Source organism: Hippopotamus amphibius, chromosome 9 (genome assembly GCF_030028045.1).
Source record: "Hippopotamus amphibius kiboko isolate mHipAmp2 chromosome 9, mHipAmp2.hap2, whole genome shotgun sequence".
Lineage (NCBI taxonomy): Eukaryota > Metazoa > Chordata > Mammalia > Artiodactyla > Hippopotamidae > Hippopotamus > Hippopotamus amphibius.
In genome coordinates, this window is record NC_080194.1 from 111,312,381 (window position 1) to 111,329,738 (window position 17,358).

At 37.8% G+C, this 17,358-nt stretch overlaps 1 protein-coding gene across 2 annotated transcripts in view; it reads right to left on the reverse strand.

The window, feature by feature from the left end:
• Positions 1-17,358, reverse strand: part of LOC130861656 (S-adenosyl-L-methionine-dependent tRNA 4-demethylwyosine synthase TYW1) — a 179,959-nt gene that overhangs the window by 33,781 nt on the left and 128,820 nt on the right. For both annotated transcript variants that reach the window (XR_009055602.1, XM_057750717.1), the window contains exon 15: positions 16,080-16,247. Coding sequence is in view for 1 of the 2 variants with exons in the window: in XM_057750717.1 (XP_057606700.1) it covers positions 16,080-16,247 (168 nt within the window). In the remaining variant the exon portion in view is untranslated. The remainder of the gene's footprint in view (positions 1-16,079; positions 16,248-17,358) is intronic.

Here is a 17,358-nt window from a genome sequence, read left to right on the forward strand (position 1 = left end):
GTGATAAGTAGCGTTCCTGTGGGAGAGCTGCTTGGGGAACAATTTTGAAAGGCAAAAATACAACAATGCGATTGAATTCTAGATACAGCCAAGTGCAATTAAAAAATTTTTATCTGGAAAATCAGTTTCTGGAGTTTCAATCTTAATCCCCGATTCTGCTGGAATAGAGCTAAGTCTTCTCAGTAGTGTCACCAAATTGCCGATTTTCTTTGACATTTTTCTGAAAGTAATTACAGGGAACGATCAGGCCTCCGATAAGAATGAGTTCCACATGTAACACAGCGGGGAAAATATTCAGTCATTAGAGTTTGTTAGGAAAACACTGCATTAAACCCTAACGGAGACATACAGTTCCCTTCTTATTCCAAGAGCGGAAGGTGTGGGAGGTGACAGCTCTTCAGCCCCTCCCTTGACAGACTCTAAGTTTATATATCCAAGAGGGAGGCCTCTGATCAGTGCTTAATTACCTACAGGGCCTCAACTTCAGCCAAAACTTTCTCAGTGATGATGGTCTTGGAGGAGATTAAGGAGATGCTGCTTGGTGAGTAGGGGACGGGAATCTGCACTTTGTCTCCAAGGGCTACTTCCCTTTCCCCACCCTGTATGACTGCTCTGTGTACTTGAGAGAGAGAATATAATGCACTGGTCCAAAGTAAGCTTTGTATTTTGAAAGATATGGAATTGAATTCTAACTGTGCCCTATTTATCCTTGGACAAGATTTGTACTCTCTTAGTTTGAGATTATTCCTTTGGAATATAAGGAAAAATACTATTTATGACTCATTAAGATTTTGGGAAGGACTGAATACATTAATGCGTGCACAGTGTTATCAAAGTGAACTTAATAAATGTTACTGGTTGCTGAGTTTATCAGCAGACACTAAAACTAAGGAATGACACCAGACATCTCATTGATGATGAAAGATGCTAGAAGATAATGAAAGATTACGTATGCTGGAAGACAGCAAAATGATATCTTCAAAGTGCTGGAAGGAAATACCTCAACTTAGAGTTCTCTACCCTGATAATCTATCACTCAAGAGCAAAAGTGAAATAAAGATGTTTCAGGGGAAAAAAACACTAAGTTCATCACTTACATCAGTGAGATGGAAACTGCACCCAGCAGGAACAACTAGGGCGCAAGTGGGATTTACATGGGTCCATCAAACATGCGTTAATTGCAGGAAACAATACAGGAAAGTCCCTGTATTGTGCTGAAGGAGGACAGCAATGTCAATTAACTTCAGAATTAAACTAAGTGTAAACTTTTAAATATAATAAGATGGGATTCTGGAAGATGGTGGAATTGGAAGCACTAGAAGACTTCTCTCAATCCGGACAAAAATTATACTGGCAGAATCTTGTCTGACATAACTATTTTGGAACTCTGAGGTCTACTGAAGGTTTGCAACTTTGAGGGGAAGGTTTGGACTGTAAATTGCAGTTAATTTCAGTCAATTTCAGTTTGGACAGGCAGTAGCTACCCACCCCTCACTCCCCATGCCCACCGCAGGCAGCTGTAAACACGTTCCTGGGCTAGCCTGCATGCAACCTGTGGGAGACAGAGTGGGCACTGAGGACCCTTGTCCTCCAAACAATGGGGAGCTGTCTTCTAACCACTAATTGCTGCTTCTGATCACAGAGGTGTAAATGGATTAAACTCTGATCAAAAAATGAAGATTAGAAAAACGGATTAAAAAACCCATAATCCAACTATATGCTGTTCACAAGAGCTTTTACTTTATAACCAATGACACAAATAGGTTGAAAGTGAAAGGATGAAAAAAGCTATTCCATGCAAATAGTAACCAAAAGGAAGTAGAAGTGGCTATACTAATGTCACACAAAATAGAGGTCAAATCAAAAAGGTTACAAGAGACAAAGAAGGACATTATATATCAGTAAAAGGTTCAATACAGCAAGACAAACAATTATAAACATTTACGTACCTAAGCACAGAGCATCAAAACCAATGAAGCAGATACTGACAGAACTGAAGGGAGGAACAGACACTTCTATAGCAATAGTTGGAGACTTAACATCTCATACTCAATAATGGATAGAACAACCAAACAGAAGATAACTACAGAAACAAAGCACTTGAACAACACAATAAATCAACTAGAACAACAGACATACATACATACATAAAAGTGCTAACCAGAGCAATTAGGCAAGAAAAAGGGGAAAAAAATCCAAATAAGAAATGAAGAAGTAAAATTATCTCTGTTCAAAGACGATATGATTTTATACACAGGCAAGTCTTCTCTTGAGAATTGGGCACTTGAGATTGAATCAAGTGGTGTTGGATGCTTGAGCTAAGCTGGGGGTACAGCAGCCATAACAAGTGGTTTGAAAATGAAGAAGCAAAAGAAGTCATAAGAGAGGAAGGGAGGAAGGGAATAATGTCCTTTGTTACCTTCTAGAAATTTTGTAGAGTTATATTTTATGTTTAGGTCTAAGGTACATTTTGAAAGTTGTAAGATCATCTCAAAAGACACAGAAAAAGCATTTGATAAAATTCAGCATCTTTTCATGATAGAAACTCAACAAATTAGGCACAGAAGAAATATATCTCAACATAATAAAGGCCATATAAGATAAGCCCATACTCAATGGTAAAAGGCAGAAAGGTTTTCCTATAAGCTCAGGAACAAAACAAGGATGCTTATTCTCACCACTCCTACTCAGCACAGTACCAGAAGTCCTAGGGAGAGCAATCAGACAAGAAAAAAATAAAAGCTATCAAAACTGGAAAGGAAGAAGTAAACTGTCTCTATTTGCTGATGACATGAACTATGAAAGACGAACTGATAAGCTGGACTTTATTAAAATGAGAAACATTTGCTCTGAGAAAGGCACAGGTAACAGAATGAAGAGTCAAGTCATGTAGACTGGGAGAAGATACTTGCAAAACATATCTGATAAATGACTTGCATTCAAAATATATTTTAAAAACTCTTAAAACTCAACAATAACAAAACAATAACAAATAACAATACAATAACAAAACAACCAGTCCAATTAAAACATGGACACCGGGACGAAGTGAGAGAGTAGCGTTGACGTATATACACTACCAAATGTAAAACAGATAGCTAGTGGGAAGCTGCTGCATAACACAGGGAGATCAACTCGATGATGGGTGATGACTTAGCGGGCTGGGATAAGGAAGGTGGGAAGGAGTCGCTGGAGGGAGGGGATATGGAGATATATGTATAAATACAGCTGATTCACTTTGTTGTACAGCAAAAACTGGCACAAGAGTGTAAAGCAATTATACTCCAATAAAGAGCTGAAAAAAAAAAAATGGGCAAAAGATCTGACCACCTTACCAAAGATGTACAGATGGCAAACAAGCATAAGAAAAAATGTTCATTTATGTTTCCATGACATCATACGCTTTTCAAAACCTATAAAACTTTAAAGCACAAATACTGAACCTTAAAGTATGCAAGTTTAAAAAATCATTTAGGAGGTCAGGGGAACCCAGGAATAGGTACAGACTGTGACAAGAGAATCTAACTAAATTACAAATGTGTGAAATAACTTAAATGAAGGAGAGGGAGTAGAAAGCATACTGACCTAAGTAATTCTGAAAATAAGTGGAGCCTGTAAGACCAAAGGCAAAAGAAACTACACATAAACATTGTATTCTACGGTTGAAAATTCTGATACTGCTACATAGTTTACATATACTGGAATTGAACAATTAAGTAAATAGATGACTGATAATATGAGCCAGGATTAGAGTCTCACTGTTGGAGTGTGAATTTACAAATAAGCAAGGAGAGGAGACTAGAACGAGTCATGTGGTAATGGATTAGAGTTTGAGACATCAGTACATTTAGCTTAATATAGATACAAATGGTACACACAGAAATATTCACCTATATGTGTATATGCAAAGGTTAGTATATACACATATATTTCTTTGCTCTGTCATCTTAGAGGGCCTAAAACAAACAATACCCTAGTAGCAACAAGCACACCTTCACCCAGATCTTGGTCTCTAACACCGTTCTCCAATAAAAGAAACCACAGCTCCTGAGAGAAATGGCTGATTCTAGGACTGGGGCAGGAAATATACAAGATGAGCCTGGAGCTTCTTGTAGTGCCAGAAATGAAAGTGCTCAAAAGGAACAAAAACAGCTCCCCCACCCCTCTCTCCTCACACACACTGATGGGGGTATATAAAAGAAACACAGGAGTCAACTAAAAGAGCTCCTAATGGCCAAAGCTAGAGCATTTGGGGCAAAAGTAATAAAGTTGAATTGGATTATAACCCAAAGTTATAAAATAAATGAGAATATACTGATATAAAAATGATTGAATAATTAATAAATGGGAAGAAGAGACAAAACTGTGCAGAAGAATTCCAAATAATTTATGCAGATATCGCACCCTCAAGGATGTGGAGTGTAACTCTCAATCCTTAGATATGGGCTGAATATGGAGACTTCCTTCCAAAGGAGAGAGGGGGAAGGATTTTCCTACAGAAAAGGGAGAGGGGAAGAATAATTTTACAGTGGAGAAACCTGACAAACACGACCACAGCTTACTGATCAAGGTCAAAATCACGGGAGCTTGATATGATGTGACGAAAATGGCACTCTACCTCTGTGATCTTCCTCCCAAGAACCCATAAGGCAAGTCTTATGAGAAAAACACTGGACAGATTTCAGTAGTGGTGCATCCTACAAAACACCTCCTGAGTACTTCTCAACGTTGTCAAGGTCATCAAATTAAGGAAAGTCTGAGAAAGTGCCATAGCGAAGTGGAGCCTAAAGAGACATGACAACTAAATGTAATGTGTTATCCTGGATGGGATCCTAGAACAAAAAAAAAGGCCATTAAGTGAAACCTAAGGAGGGACTTGAGGGAACTAGATCCCACATGCATGTTGCAACTAAGAGTTCATTTGCCACAACTAAGGAGCCTGCATGCCTCAATTAAGGAGCCTGCATGCCTCAATTAAGGAGCCTGCATGCCACAACTAAGAGGCCTGTGAGCCACAACTAAGACCCAGCACAACCAAATTAAAAATAACAGTAAAGTGAAAAAAAAAAAGTAAAAACAAAAAGTAAAACCTAAGGAATCTAAACTATAGACTTCAGTTAATAATAATGTATCAATATTAGTTCATTCATTGTAACACGTACTATATACCAATGTAAGATGTTAATAACAGGCAAATCCAGGGTACACAGTAGTTCTCTGTACTATCTTCTCAATTTTTCTGTAAATTTCAAACTGTACTAAACCATAAAGTCTATTTTCAAAAAAATAAGGAATTAAGTTTAAAAACAATGCTATGTGGATTTTGCAAGCTGTGCACATAACCTACCACTTGATTTCCACAGGCAGTGATATCACCAATATGTAGAAAGGACTTCACTGTTTCTGAACTAAAATGATCAAAGTGTATTGGATTCATCATGGTCTTACAAGTTTGCAGACTGACAGGACCACGGTTATATTTAAGCTGCTAGGATGGAAACCCAGAAGCAGAAGGCTGACTGTATCTCCTTATCCCAGCCATCCCCTCCAAAGCACACAGACAGGTTGACCCTCCTTTTGCCGACTATCTGCAGTTCTCTCTCTTTCCCTCTAGCTCAGCCTTGGAACTGGAAGGTGCTGACTTATTTATCTTCTTGTGAGTCTTTTTTTATCTTTCCTTTGTTCAAAGTCAGAGGCACTCACTGAACTTTCTACTCCCATCTACTCTCCCATCCACTTAAAGAACCTACTTCTCATCAACAGGAGAAACTATTTTATGTTTATGTTTAGTTTAAATATCACTTCTAAATGACAAAACTGTTCTACAGAGATATTAAAAACTAATCATCCATTAAAAAAAAATTCCACTATTAGAATTCAGAAATGCTTTGCATGCAGTGTAGCAAATGGCAATGACAAGATCACCGCACTGCAAAGGACCACAGAGGAATGGACAGAGTGAGACAAATTATAACAGATTCTCTAGAGGCGAAGTCACGTTGTGAAAACCTTACAAATTTAATGCAGGATCTTTAAAGGTCATCTAAATATAGTCAACCAATGCTTGGGATCTCTCTAGAAAAAAAATTTTTTTTAAGCTATCCTGGTTCAAAGAGAACTTCAAATTTTTGAAATGGGTAAAGAAAGAAAGGCCACTGGGGGATTTTCAAAGCTGGACTTTCTGGTAATGCTCTTATTTTCACTAGCCAACTTTACTAGAATCAGAAAAGTACAGTACAGTAGGCACGAGAGATTTTCAAAAGCATGAATGGGCATCAGTTTCCTGCTGTAGAAAAAAAGAGTGAATGGGGGGACCTCCTAGGTGGCACAGTGGTTAAGAATCCGCCTGCCAATGCAGGGGACCCAGGTTCGAGCCCTGCTCCAGGAGGATCCCACATACCACAGAGCAACTAAGCCCATGCGCCACAACTACTGAGCCTGTGCTCTGGAGCCCATGAGCTGCAACTATTGAGCCCATGTGCTGCAACTACTGAAGCCCATGTGCCTAGAGCCTGTGCTCTGCAACAAGAGAGGCCACCACAATGAGGAGCCCACGCACCACAATGAAGAGTGGCCCCCACTCACCACAACTAGAGAAAGCCCATTTACAGCAGCGAAGACCCAATGCAGCCAATAAATAAATAAATTTTTAAAAAAAAGAATGAATGGGAAAACAATTGGATTTAACAACTAGCAAGTTTCTGATGACCTACAAAACAGCAAACTCAATAAAATAAATATTCACTGAATAAATGAATGAGTAAATAAACGATGAGGAAGAATGTAGGTAGGTACCAAAATCAGCAAGGAAGATGGAACAATGTCTCTGATTTCAGAAGGTAAGACAATGAATAAGGAAAGAAAATGAAGGGGAAGAGCTTATTAATTCACTGAACAAACACTGAGAATCTATTATGTACCAGGTACTCTAGGAAGTGCTGGGAATGACAGTCCTTGTGTTCCAAGAATCCTGGCTTCTTAGAGAAACCAGCGTTATAGATGTGCATACAGCTCTGAGAGCAGTGGTCCCCAAGGAGGTTTGTTTTACAGTTTTAAAGAGCAGAAATTCACCAGGTGAAGTGGGGTAAGAGGGCAGGTCTAGCAGAAGAGATACCTCTGCCAAATACATAGAGGAAAGAAACAATATGGCAATGCCTAGTAAAGGCACAGGGAGTGGGCGTGAAATGAAGCTGAAAGGACTTGATTGTGAAGGCCATTAAAACGAAATAAAATGTTTAGGTTTTTCTCTTGCATGCTCTGTAAGATGTCATGTGTTTCAAAAATACAGCAGAGAAACAATAAACTTGGAATTGGCAGCAAAAACAATGAGGATGTTGAATAGTCAATGCCCACTCTCAATTATTTGTAGATGAAATGATCTGTTTTGTGGATTTTGCTTTTGTCTTTTTCCGTTTCCTTCCTTTGTTTGTCTTTTGGTTATAATTCTGCTTTTACTACCCTTAAAAAGGCATTCATCTGTAAATTGCTAGCCTGGTTATTAAATGGGAGTTGATGGGGTCTGGTTAGGATTAGGAAAAGATCTTTTCTTAAAGCTTCAGAAAAATCTTTCCAGTAACACAACAGAGGTAGCCATGTTGCAGCCATACCAGGTGACACTCTTAACATAAGCAAAGAAAATGAGTTTATGTGGAAATAATCTAATAATAACAAACAGTGCCAAGTGGACTGGTTATTACTGTTCACTGGGGAGACAGTAAACAAAAACTATAAACGTCAAAACTGTGAAGTCATAAGACTTCTGTTTCTGGACAAGAACTGTACTTCTACAGGTAGAACCCCTAGATACTATATAAAACAAACATAAGAAGACTCTGAAAGGTGGAGATAAGAAGGCAGATTCACTAGGGACTGCAGAACCTAAGGAACATAGTGACGCGTTCCCTTTTAATTTTGGCTCATATATCTTGGACTGGGTGTGAGAATTCAGAAGCCCGGGTAAAGCCCACAATCTAGAAACACAATGAGCACTAACAATTAAAAAAAAAAAAAATTAAGCCTCAAATAAAGCCTGCTCTCCCTAGCCAAGGGACTAGGAAAAGGGCAGCTGAGCAAGACAAAAAATTTTTACATGATAACCACCCTAGGCCAAGAGGAAAACTGGCTTCATGAGGAAAGCCCACCCCAGTCAGCAAACACCTAGTGGGAACCCTAGATTTCCACACTTGCCCAGCTGCACTGAGCTGTACCCGCCCCCTCCCACTGTTGGGGAGGTGTCAGAGAAGGTGCAGTGGGAAATCCTGCCATCCCAACCCCCTTGCATTGTTTCAGTGGAGATCCTGTAGAGATTGGCAGGGTACATTAAAAAAGCACCAGCCAACTGTATGTTTTCTCTAAGAGACTCACTTCAAATATATGATATAGGTAGACTGAAATTAAAAAGATGGGAAAAGATATATAATGCAAACATTAGTCAAAAGAAACCAGAAATGGCTATATTACTGTCTGATATTGTATACTCCAAGGCAAAGAAAATTTATAGGAACAGAGAGGGACATAAATGAAAAATCGGTCAAATCCACCAAGATGATACCGAAATTCTATATGTGTGTGCACCAAACAACACAGTTGCCAAATATGTAAATTAAAAACTGATAGACACAGAATTCACCACCACTAACAACAAACAGGATGAAACAGACATTCACAGAACACTCACCTACCAGCAGCACAATGTATATTCTTGGCAAGTGCACACCAAACATTTACCAAGATAGACAACATCCTTGTCCACAAAACAAACCTCAACAAATTTAAAACCAAGACCATACAGAGTGTGTTCTCTGATTATAACAGAATCAAACTTGAAATCAATAACAGAAACACAACAGGAAAAAAATACCCCAAATACTAGGAAACTAAACAACAAACTGTTAAGTAATTCATGGGCCAAAGAAGAACATTTATAGCATTAAATGTTTACATTAGAAAAGAGGAAAAGTCAGTAATTGAAGCCCTTAAGAAACAAGAAAAAGAAGCAAAGAAACCCAAAGTAAACAAAAGGAAGGGCATAATAAAGAGGAGAAATCAATGAAATTGAAATCCAAAAACCAAAGGAAAATCTGTGAAACAAAAAGATGGTTCTTTGTTTTTGGGGGGGGGGGGGTTTGTTTGTTTTTTAAAGATTTTTTTTTTTTTTTTAATGTGGACCATTTTTAAGATCTGTATTGAATTTGTTACAATATTGCTTCTGTTTTGTGTTTTGGCCATGAGGCATGCAGGATCTTAGCTCCCAGACCAGGGATCGAACCCACACCCCCTGCATTGGAAGACAAAGTCTTAACCACTGAACTCCAGGGAAGTCCCCAAAAGATGGTTCTTTGAAAAGACCAATAAAATCAACAAACTGAATAAACTAACAAAAACAAAACAGAGAAGACACAAATCAACCAAATCAGAAATGAAACAAGATGTTGTACAGACACTAAAAGGAGAATAAAGTAATACTATGAACAATTTACTCACATAAACTTGACAGCTTAGATGAAATGGACCAATTCCTTGAAAAGTACAAACTACCACATCTCACCCAAGATGAAAGATAATCTAAACAGCTCTGTCACTATTACAGAAATGTAATTCATAATTTAAAAACTCCCTCCAAAATAAGTTTCTAAGCCCAGACAGCTTCACTAGAGAATTCTACTAAACATACAAAGAATTAAACACCAATTCCATACAATCCCTCCCAGAAGACAGGAAGAAACCTTTCCCAACCTGTTTTATGAGGCCAGTATTTCCCTAATACTAAAATCAGACAGTATTAAGAAAAAAAGAAAGAAAACTACAGACTAATATTCCTCATGAACACAGAGGCAAAAATATTTCTAAAAATTCTAGCAAAAAGAACTTAGCAATATATAAAAAAGAAATACACACTATGATGAAGTGGGGTTTATCCCAGGGACCCAAGGATGGTGCAATATTCAAAAATCCATGTAATCCATCATATTAACAGGTAAAAGAAGAAAAAAATCACATGCTCATAGCAACTGAGAAAAAGGATTATAATTTTATTATGAATAAACACCCATTCACAATAAAACCCCTCAAAACACTAGACACAGAGGGAAACTTCCTCAACTTGGAAAAAAGCAAGTATAAAAAACCTACAGCTAACATAAAATTAAACAGTGAAAGACTTAATGCTCTCCTTCTAAGATGAGAATGTCCAAAATCACTATTCTTATTCAATAAAGGATTGGAAGTCTTAGTAAATGTAATTAAGTAAGGAAATTAAAGGGATGCCGATTGCAAAAGAAGAAACAAAACTGTCCCTTTTGCAGAAGATATAATGGTCTATGCAGAACATCCCAAGAAATCAACTAATAATAAATAATAAGTGAATTCAGCAAGGTAGCAGGATATAAGATGAACATACAAAAATTAATTCTATTTCTACAGAATTCAATGAACATGTGAAACTGAAATTTAAAATACAATACCATTTATAATTGCTAAAACAGAAAAATACTTAGGTATAAATCTAACAAAGTATAAGACCTATATGCTAAAAACTATAAAATGCTCATTAACAAAATCAAAGCTCTAAATAGACAGCTCATATTCATGATGTGCAAATTAAGACCCAATGCGATCACAACAAACCTGTTAGAACAGCTAACCTAAAAAATGACAACACCAAATGCTGGTTAGCATGCAGAGAAACTGGCTTTTTCATGCACGGCTGGCAGAAATGTAAAACAGTACATAGCCAGCCTATAAAATAGTTTGACAGTTTCTTTTTTTGTAAAAACCCACAACATACACTTACCATATGACCTAGAAATTATATTCCTGTGCATTTATCCCTGAGAAATGAAAACTTATGTCCACACAAAAATCTGTACAAGAATGTTCAAAGCAGCTTAATTTGTAACATCGAAAAACCTTCAGTAGGTAAGTGGTTAAACCAACCATGGTACATCATCCACACCATGAATATTACTCAGCAGTAATAAAAAAGGAATAAAATATTAACATGTGCAGTGAGTCCCACGAATCTCAAGGGCATTATGATGAGTGAAAAAAGCCAGCTCAAAAGGTGACACTTTTATGATTCTGTTTACAAGGGATTCTCAAGATCATAAAATTATAAAGATGGAGTCCCATCAGTGGTTGCCAGAGGTTATGGACCGTTGGGGGTGGAGGGCAGGCTTGGGTATAAAGGGGCAGCATGAGAAGGATCTCTGTGGTAACAGAATAGTCTTGTAACTTGATTGTGGTGGTGATTATATGAATCTACGTATGATAAAATGACAAAGAACTCCACATACAGAAATGAAGGAGATGAAAACTGGTGAAATCTGAATAAGGTGTACTGATCGTACCAATGTCTATTTCCTGGTTGTGATAACGTCCTACAGTCATGACAGACGTTTTCACTGGGGAAAAGTGGGTAAAGGGTACCTGAGACTTTCTGTACTATTTTTGCAGCTTCCTATGAATCTATAATCATTTCAAAATAAAAAGACATGGTATTCCGTTTTCTTTGGTGGCTGTCTTCTGGTATAACAATAAGAAAGCAGTCTTTCAATGCAACTGCAGCTTGTACTCTCCTTCAGAAGCCCTGGGATTACTAGCAGAAAGTGAGCAATCTCCTGAGAAAACAGGGAATGATAAATAGTTGTTTGATGATTCTGACCTTTCTGGTTTCAGGTGACCTTTCCCAGCCTGTAAGCCAAAAGAAAGAGCCACTTGACCAGGTGTAAGAAGTGGCTACTTCATAAGAAGCTGTATTTTCATTTCTTTCACTAGGCATTACTACAAGAACAGAGAATAGGGAGTGATTAGAAAATTATGAGGTCTGCACAGTTCAGTGTCAACAATGAAAAGAAAAAGAAGCACCAAAAAAATACATAATAGGGAATAATCTAAATGAGATTCCTATTTCACTTTGGATCAGTTTCTGTATTGTTTCCTTACAGCCATGGTTCCCAAACAGTGAGTGGAGAATACTCACCGGGATATTTTAAATTCTGGGGGGAAACACAGTGATCCTGGACATCTGTTGGGTACCATGTAAATCAGCAGCTCAGGAGAGTTCACAGTTTCAACATTACGTTATGTTACATTTCTTTCAATTATGTCTTAATAGATGGAACTGCTAGGTATTTCTTTCGACCTACAGTTCTTGTGAAAAAGTTACCGAGGCACTAGGAGACCGTGAATGAGGACGTGAAAGACCTCTGCCTTGGGGGTGCCTCAGGGTGAGCATTCTGGGGTTCTCACCTTGACCACCTTTCTCACTGACCATGCTTTCTAAGCACAACCTCTCTTCTTGCAGACTCCATCTGATATCTATATCCTTACTGGGCCTGCTTGTTGATTTTGCAGTGAACTAATCCAATCCCTAGCCCATGTCCCCAAGCTAATTAATAAAAAAATAATATGCAAACGGAATGACCTCAGGGAAAGACACTATCATGACCACACATTTGTCTAAGTCATTAACCACGGGGTCATGCCTGACTTGCAGACTCTTTAAGAAACAGCCTTCATTCAATACTTTACCAAGACCATCCCTTTCCACTCTCCTCCTTCACACCATTTGTTTCAGACCCTCAGCATTTTACCCTCCGACTGCTGGACTTTTACAAAGAGGTTTTTAACTGGTTTCTCTGTCTTGCTATTCATCCTCTATAATGTTGCTAGAGAAATTTTTTCTGAAACTCAAATCTGACTGTGTTACTCTCCTACTTAACACCCTTCAGTGCCTGCCCACACCATATAGGAAAAAACACATTTAGGATACCATTCAATGCCATCAGTGATCTTGTCCCTGCCAAGTCGTCCTCCTTTCTTTCAGCTCTTCTCTTGACCTCCTGCCACACCAAATTACTTGGGGTTGTTCCAATGCACCATGCCTTCGCACATCCCCATGGACCATTTCCTGGCCATCACTTAAGATCCAGTCAAAAAACCTCTCCTGATAGTAACATATAGTCCCAAGTACGCCCCCTTTGGGCTCCATTCTATTCATCCATCATTGATCTGAAAAACACCTTTGGGGCATTTATTTGTTTAGATATTTGTCTTTTTTGTGGGACCATTCTTGAAGACAGGGATCATTTTTTTAAACTCATCTTTATGTTCTTAGTACTCAGCACAGTGCCTGACACACCTGGATACTCAACAAACATTAAAGAAATAATGCAGGTCAATCTCAGACTCTCTTCTGTCTGGCTTGTACTTTGTACCTATGTCTGTTATTGCATTCATCACACTAGATTTCAGTAATTTGCTTGGCCATCTTCTAAGAGCTCTCTGTGGATAGGGGCAGGCCAATACAAGCAGCAGTAACAACTACTATTTATGAACTGCTGATTTTATATTAGGCTCCCTTCTAGGTACTTTAAATATGTGAACTTTAATCTTGACAATAACCTCTAAAAGTCAATACTATTAATGTCACTTTCAAGACGAAGTTTAGAGAGGTGTAAAGGGGGTGAGGGAGAAAAGAGAAAAATCAGGCAATATAGGACAGTGGTTCAAAATAATTACGTATGGTAATGAATTAACTATAAACCAATGAAAAAACAGAAATTCATGAGTCCATATTGATAACAAATAAATATATATAAATTGGGGTAAACAGAGGGAGTTTGCTGAGAGTAAATATGGAGGAAGTGGCAAAGTTAGAAAACAGTATTTTGCAATCAAGGGAAAAATCTGAGCAGGCAAAACCATCAGTGAATGTTGAATCTAGGGGGACGAAGGGAGAAAATGCAGCCTGTGGAGTCAGGTGCCACAGTTCAGATCTCATTTCTACAGCCTACTGGCTGTTTCACCTTAAATAAGTTACTTAACCTCTCGATGTTTAGTTTTCTCATCTAAAAAACAGGGATATTAATAATACTAGGAAGGCGAAAATTGAGGTTGTATTTTAAGTCCTTGCTTTGCACAGTTAGAGGGCAAAAGTATTTTGATTAGTCAAGGATGAATGCAGTAATTTCTAGTGCACCCACTAAAAGAAGAGAAAGAGTATAAAATTCCCAGCCTAATTGGAGGAAAAATAAGACCTACTGTGGCTGAGAAATGAAAGAAGTCCAGAAAGAGAAGGAAGAGGAGTTCCAGTAGAAGCTGGAGAGGTAGACAGAGTCTGATCACATAGAACCCTAGAGACCACATTAAGGATTTTGATTTTCATGCTAAAAGTGATGGGAGGTCATTGAAGGCATCTAAGCAGCAGAGATCTACACTATATAAAGATTTGTTTGGTTATGGTCTGAAGACTTTATGGAGGAAGAGAGAACTTTACTACCATTGTCAGGACTATTTCCAGAGCACTGCCCCTCCAATCAAATCATTTTTTTTTTTGGCACACGGGCTTAGTTGCTCCGTGGCATGTGGGATCTTCCTGGAGCTGGGATCGAACCCGTGACCTCTGCATTGTCAGGCAGATTCTTAACCACTGCGCCACCTAGGAAGCCCAAATCATTTTTTTTAAGGTACTATTTTACCTTAAAAAAGCAATGAATAAAGAACTAGAAAATAAAATTCAGTTTTTTGGGCTTTAATTTTTAAGATTTACTTTGTAAGTTAATTGTCTTTACAGCTACTTTAATTAACATTTCAAATATTAGGTGCCTTCATTTCTTTGTTCCTTAATGCTCCCAGAACATATTCTTCTGTCTAAATATTTAAGACTGACAGATCATTAGGTCAGATATATACAATCTAACTGTAACCAAGACATGAGGGCCTTTTAACCTCATGTTTGTTTGAGACTAGACCATGTGAAATTTTAATTGAGTGATTCTAATACTATTAAATGTCATTAACCCATGAAACTGTTCAGAAAGCCACTTAGGTTGTCGGGGAGGTAAAAGTGAGATGCATGTTCAAATTAATTAAGCCTGACTTTACTTGCATAAAAAGCATTTTTATAAGAAAAGGTTGCTCATCTTTTATTACCTTTTTTGATAATATCTTTATTGTGATGTAATTCACAAATCATAAAATTCAACCTTTTAAAGTATATAATTCAGTGGTTTTTAGTATAGTCACAAAGTTATGCAACCAACACCTCTATATAATTCCAGAACATTTTCATCTCCCCAAAAAGAAATCCCATACCTATCAGCAATCCCTTCCCAATCTGCTCATCCCCCGACCTCCATCAACTACTAAACCACATTCTGTCTCTAAGGATTTACTTATTCTGGACATTTCGTATAAAAGGAATCATACATTATGTGGCCTTTTGTGTCCATGTTTCATCTAGAATAATGTTTTCAAGGTTCAACCATGTCCACTTTTTTAAGAAATCATTTTTTAATGGAGAGTCTGAACAGAAAACTAGGCAGAGGAGTACAACAAACCTCTATATATCCATCGTCTAGTCTCAACAACGCTCAACCCAATCACACACCCACATACTTCTTACTTCATATTATTTTGAATCAAATCCCAGATACTATATTATTTCTACATAAATACTTCAGTAAGGACATATCATTATGATCACTACTCTAACACTGGCCTTCTGATTGGGTTTTTTCTTTTTACTGGCCTACCTCTACTAAAAACTGAATTTTTCCTTTGCTAGGCATTATTTACTTAAAAAATGCATTAAATTCAGGTACTTGTTCTGTCTAATAAAAACACTAAAAGGGGAAAAAGGAAAACCAAAATCCTGGAAACATTTTTGTAGAGGCCAAGATTCAAAGTGATCTAAAATTTGATAAACACCTCAATATTTCTTCTGACAGTCAGAAACACTCATATGGGGTTGTTTACTATTTTCACTTTCCCTCGTCATTCTGGTAAAGGACTAGAGGTTATTACAAGGGTGTTTTGTTTTGCTTCTTGGTACGCACCAATTACAAGCCCGAAAGCACTTCAGGTGCCTGGGTGAGGGCTGGAAACAGCAATCTCACCCAGAAAAGAGAGTTTATGGGTCCAACAGACAGAATTCAGGGCTTTCTTAATGATTTAGGAAAGGTAGCAAACAAGCAGATATTTGCTATAATAAGGGGAGGGGAAAATAAAGAGAAGAGAGAAGGAAGGCGCAGGAAGGACAACTGTGATGGAAGAACATATGTTTGAGTTGTTCTTACCTTCTTGTGAGCTATCAGGAGGCAGTTAGAATGCTCGTGTTCACAGGCAATTTCATAGTCAGGGATCAGATCCACCAACTCACAGACAAAGCGCACCACTTCCTCATGCCAGGGCACGTTGGCCATAGTAAGACTGCTTGCCGAACTCTCTCCACAGTAGGTAACACCCTGTGGAAACATTACAACAGACAGAGACGGTTACAGATCTATTTGAATGCCACAGAGCAAGAGCTTCAGAGCCAGAAAGGCTTCTAAATGTCACCCAACCTAATCCAAGCCAATCCAAGCCAATCCAAGCCAATCCAAGTCAATCCAAGCCAAGCCAAACCAAGCCAATCCAATCCAATCCACATTTTAAAGAAAGTAATACGGGGACTTCCCTGGTGACTCAGTAGTTAAGACTCCACGCTCCCAATGCAGGGGGTCTGGGTTTAAAACTATATTTTTTTAAAAAAGAAAGTAATACAAAGATGATAAAATTTTCCTAGAAACTCATACAAGTAGTGAGTGACAAAGACAGCACTTTTGAGCTCCCAGGCCAGTGCTCTTTGCACTCTGACAAAGCTGGGGCTCAGGTACCTGTGCTTTTGTGCTATGTCACCATCTACACTGTCTAGTCACAATAACAAATCTGAACCAGTAACATATCTTTCCACTCAGATTCATTTGTGCACTATAATAGATCGATTCTCATGGTATTATAATCCCCTAGTACAATAATGGAGGCATATCTGACACCCATTAAAAATTCAATGAATATATTGACTGGGAAAATAAGATGAGCTCCCATTTTCTAGCATAATTTAGATTTGAGGTTGGTAAGCTTTCTGTAAAGGGCCAGATAGGGATCTCTTTCAAACTATTCTTTAAGGAGATCACTTTGTAATACATTTTGTATGTGGATACCTATAAACACAGCATCATGCCGAAATGAAAATACATTTGTAGAAATACATATACATACATATATATACATATATGTACATATAGATATATACCTTTACACACACCTACATGTGTCTACTCCTATAAAAATTCCCATTCAGTACAAATGCAGTAAGATAAATTAGTTTTTAAGTCTTTTGAATTCTCTCTGACAGCCCAGGCATATAAGACCCAAAAGTTTCATAACTGAAGTCTCTATTTGGTAAATTACATAGTGATAAGTGATTAATGACTAATTTTTAATACTGACTATCTTAACTTTGCAGGCTCTCTAAATACCCAAGAAATCAAACTTTCTTGAAAAAAGATTTGAATAGTCTATATATGCTGCTAC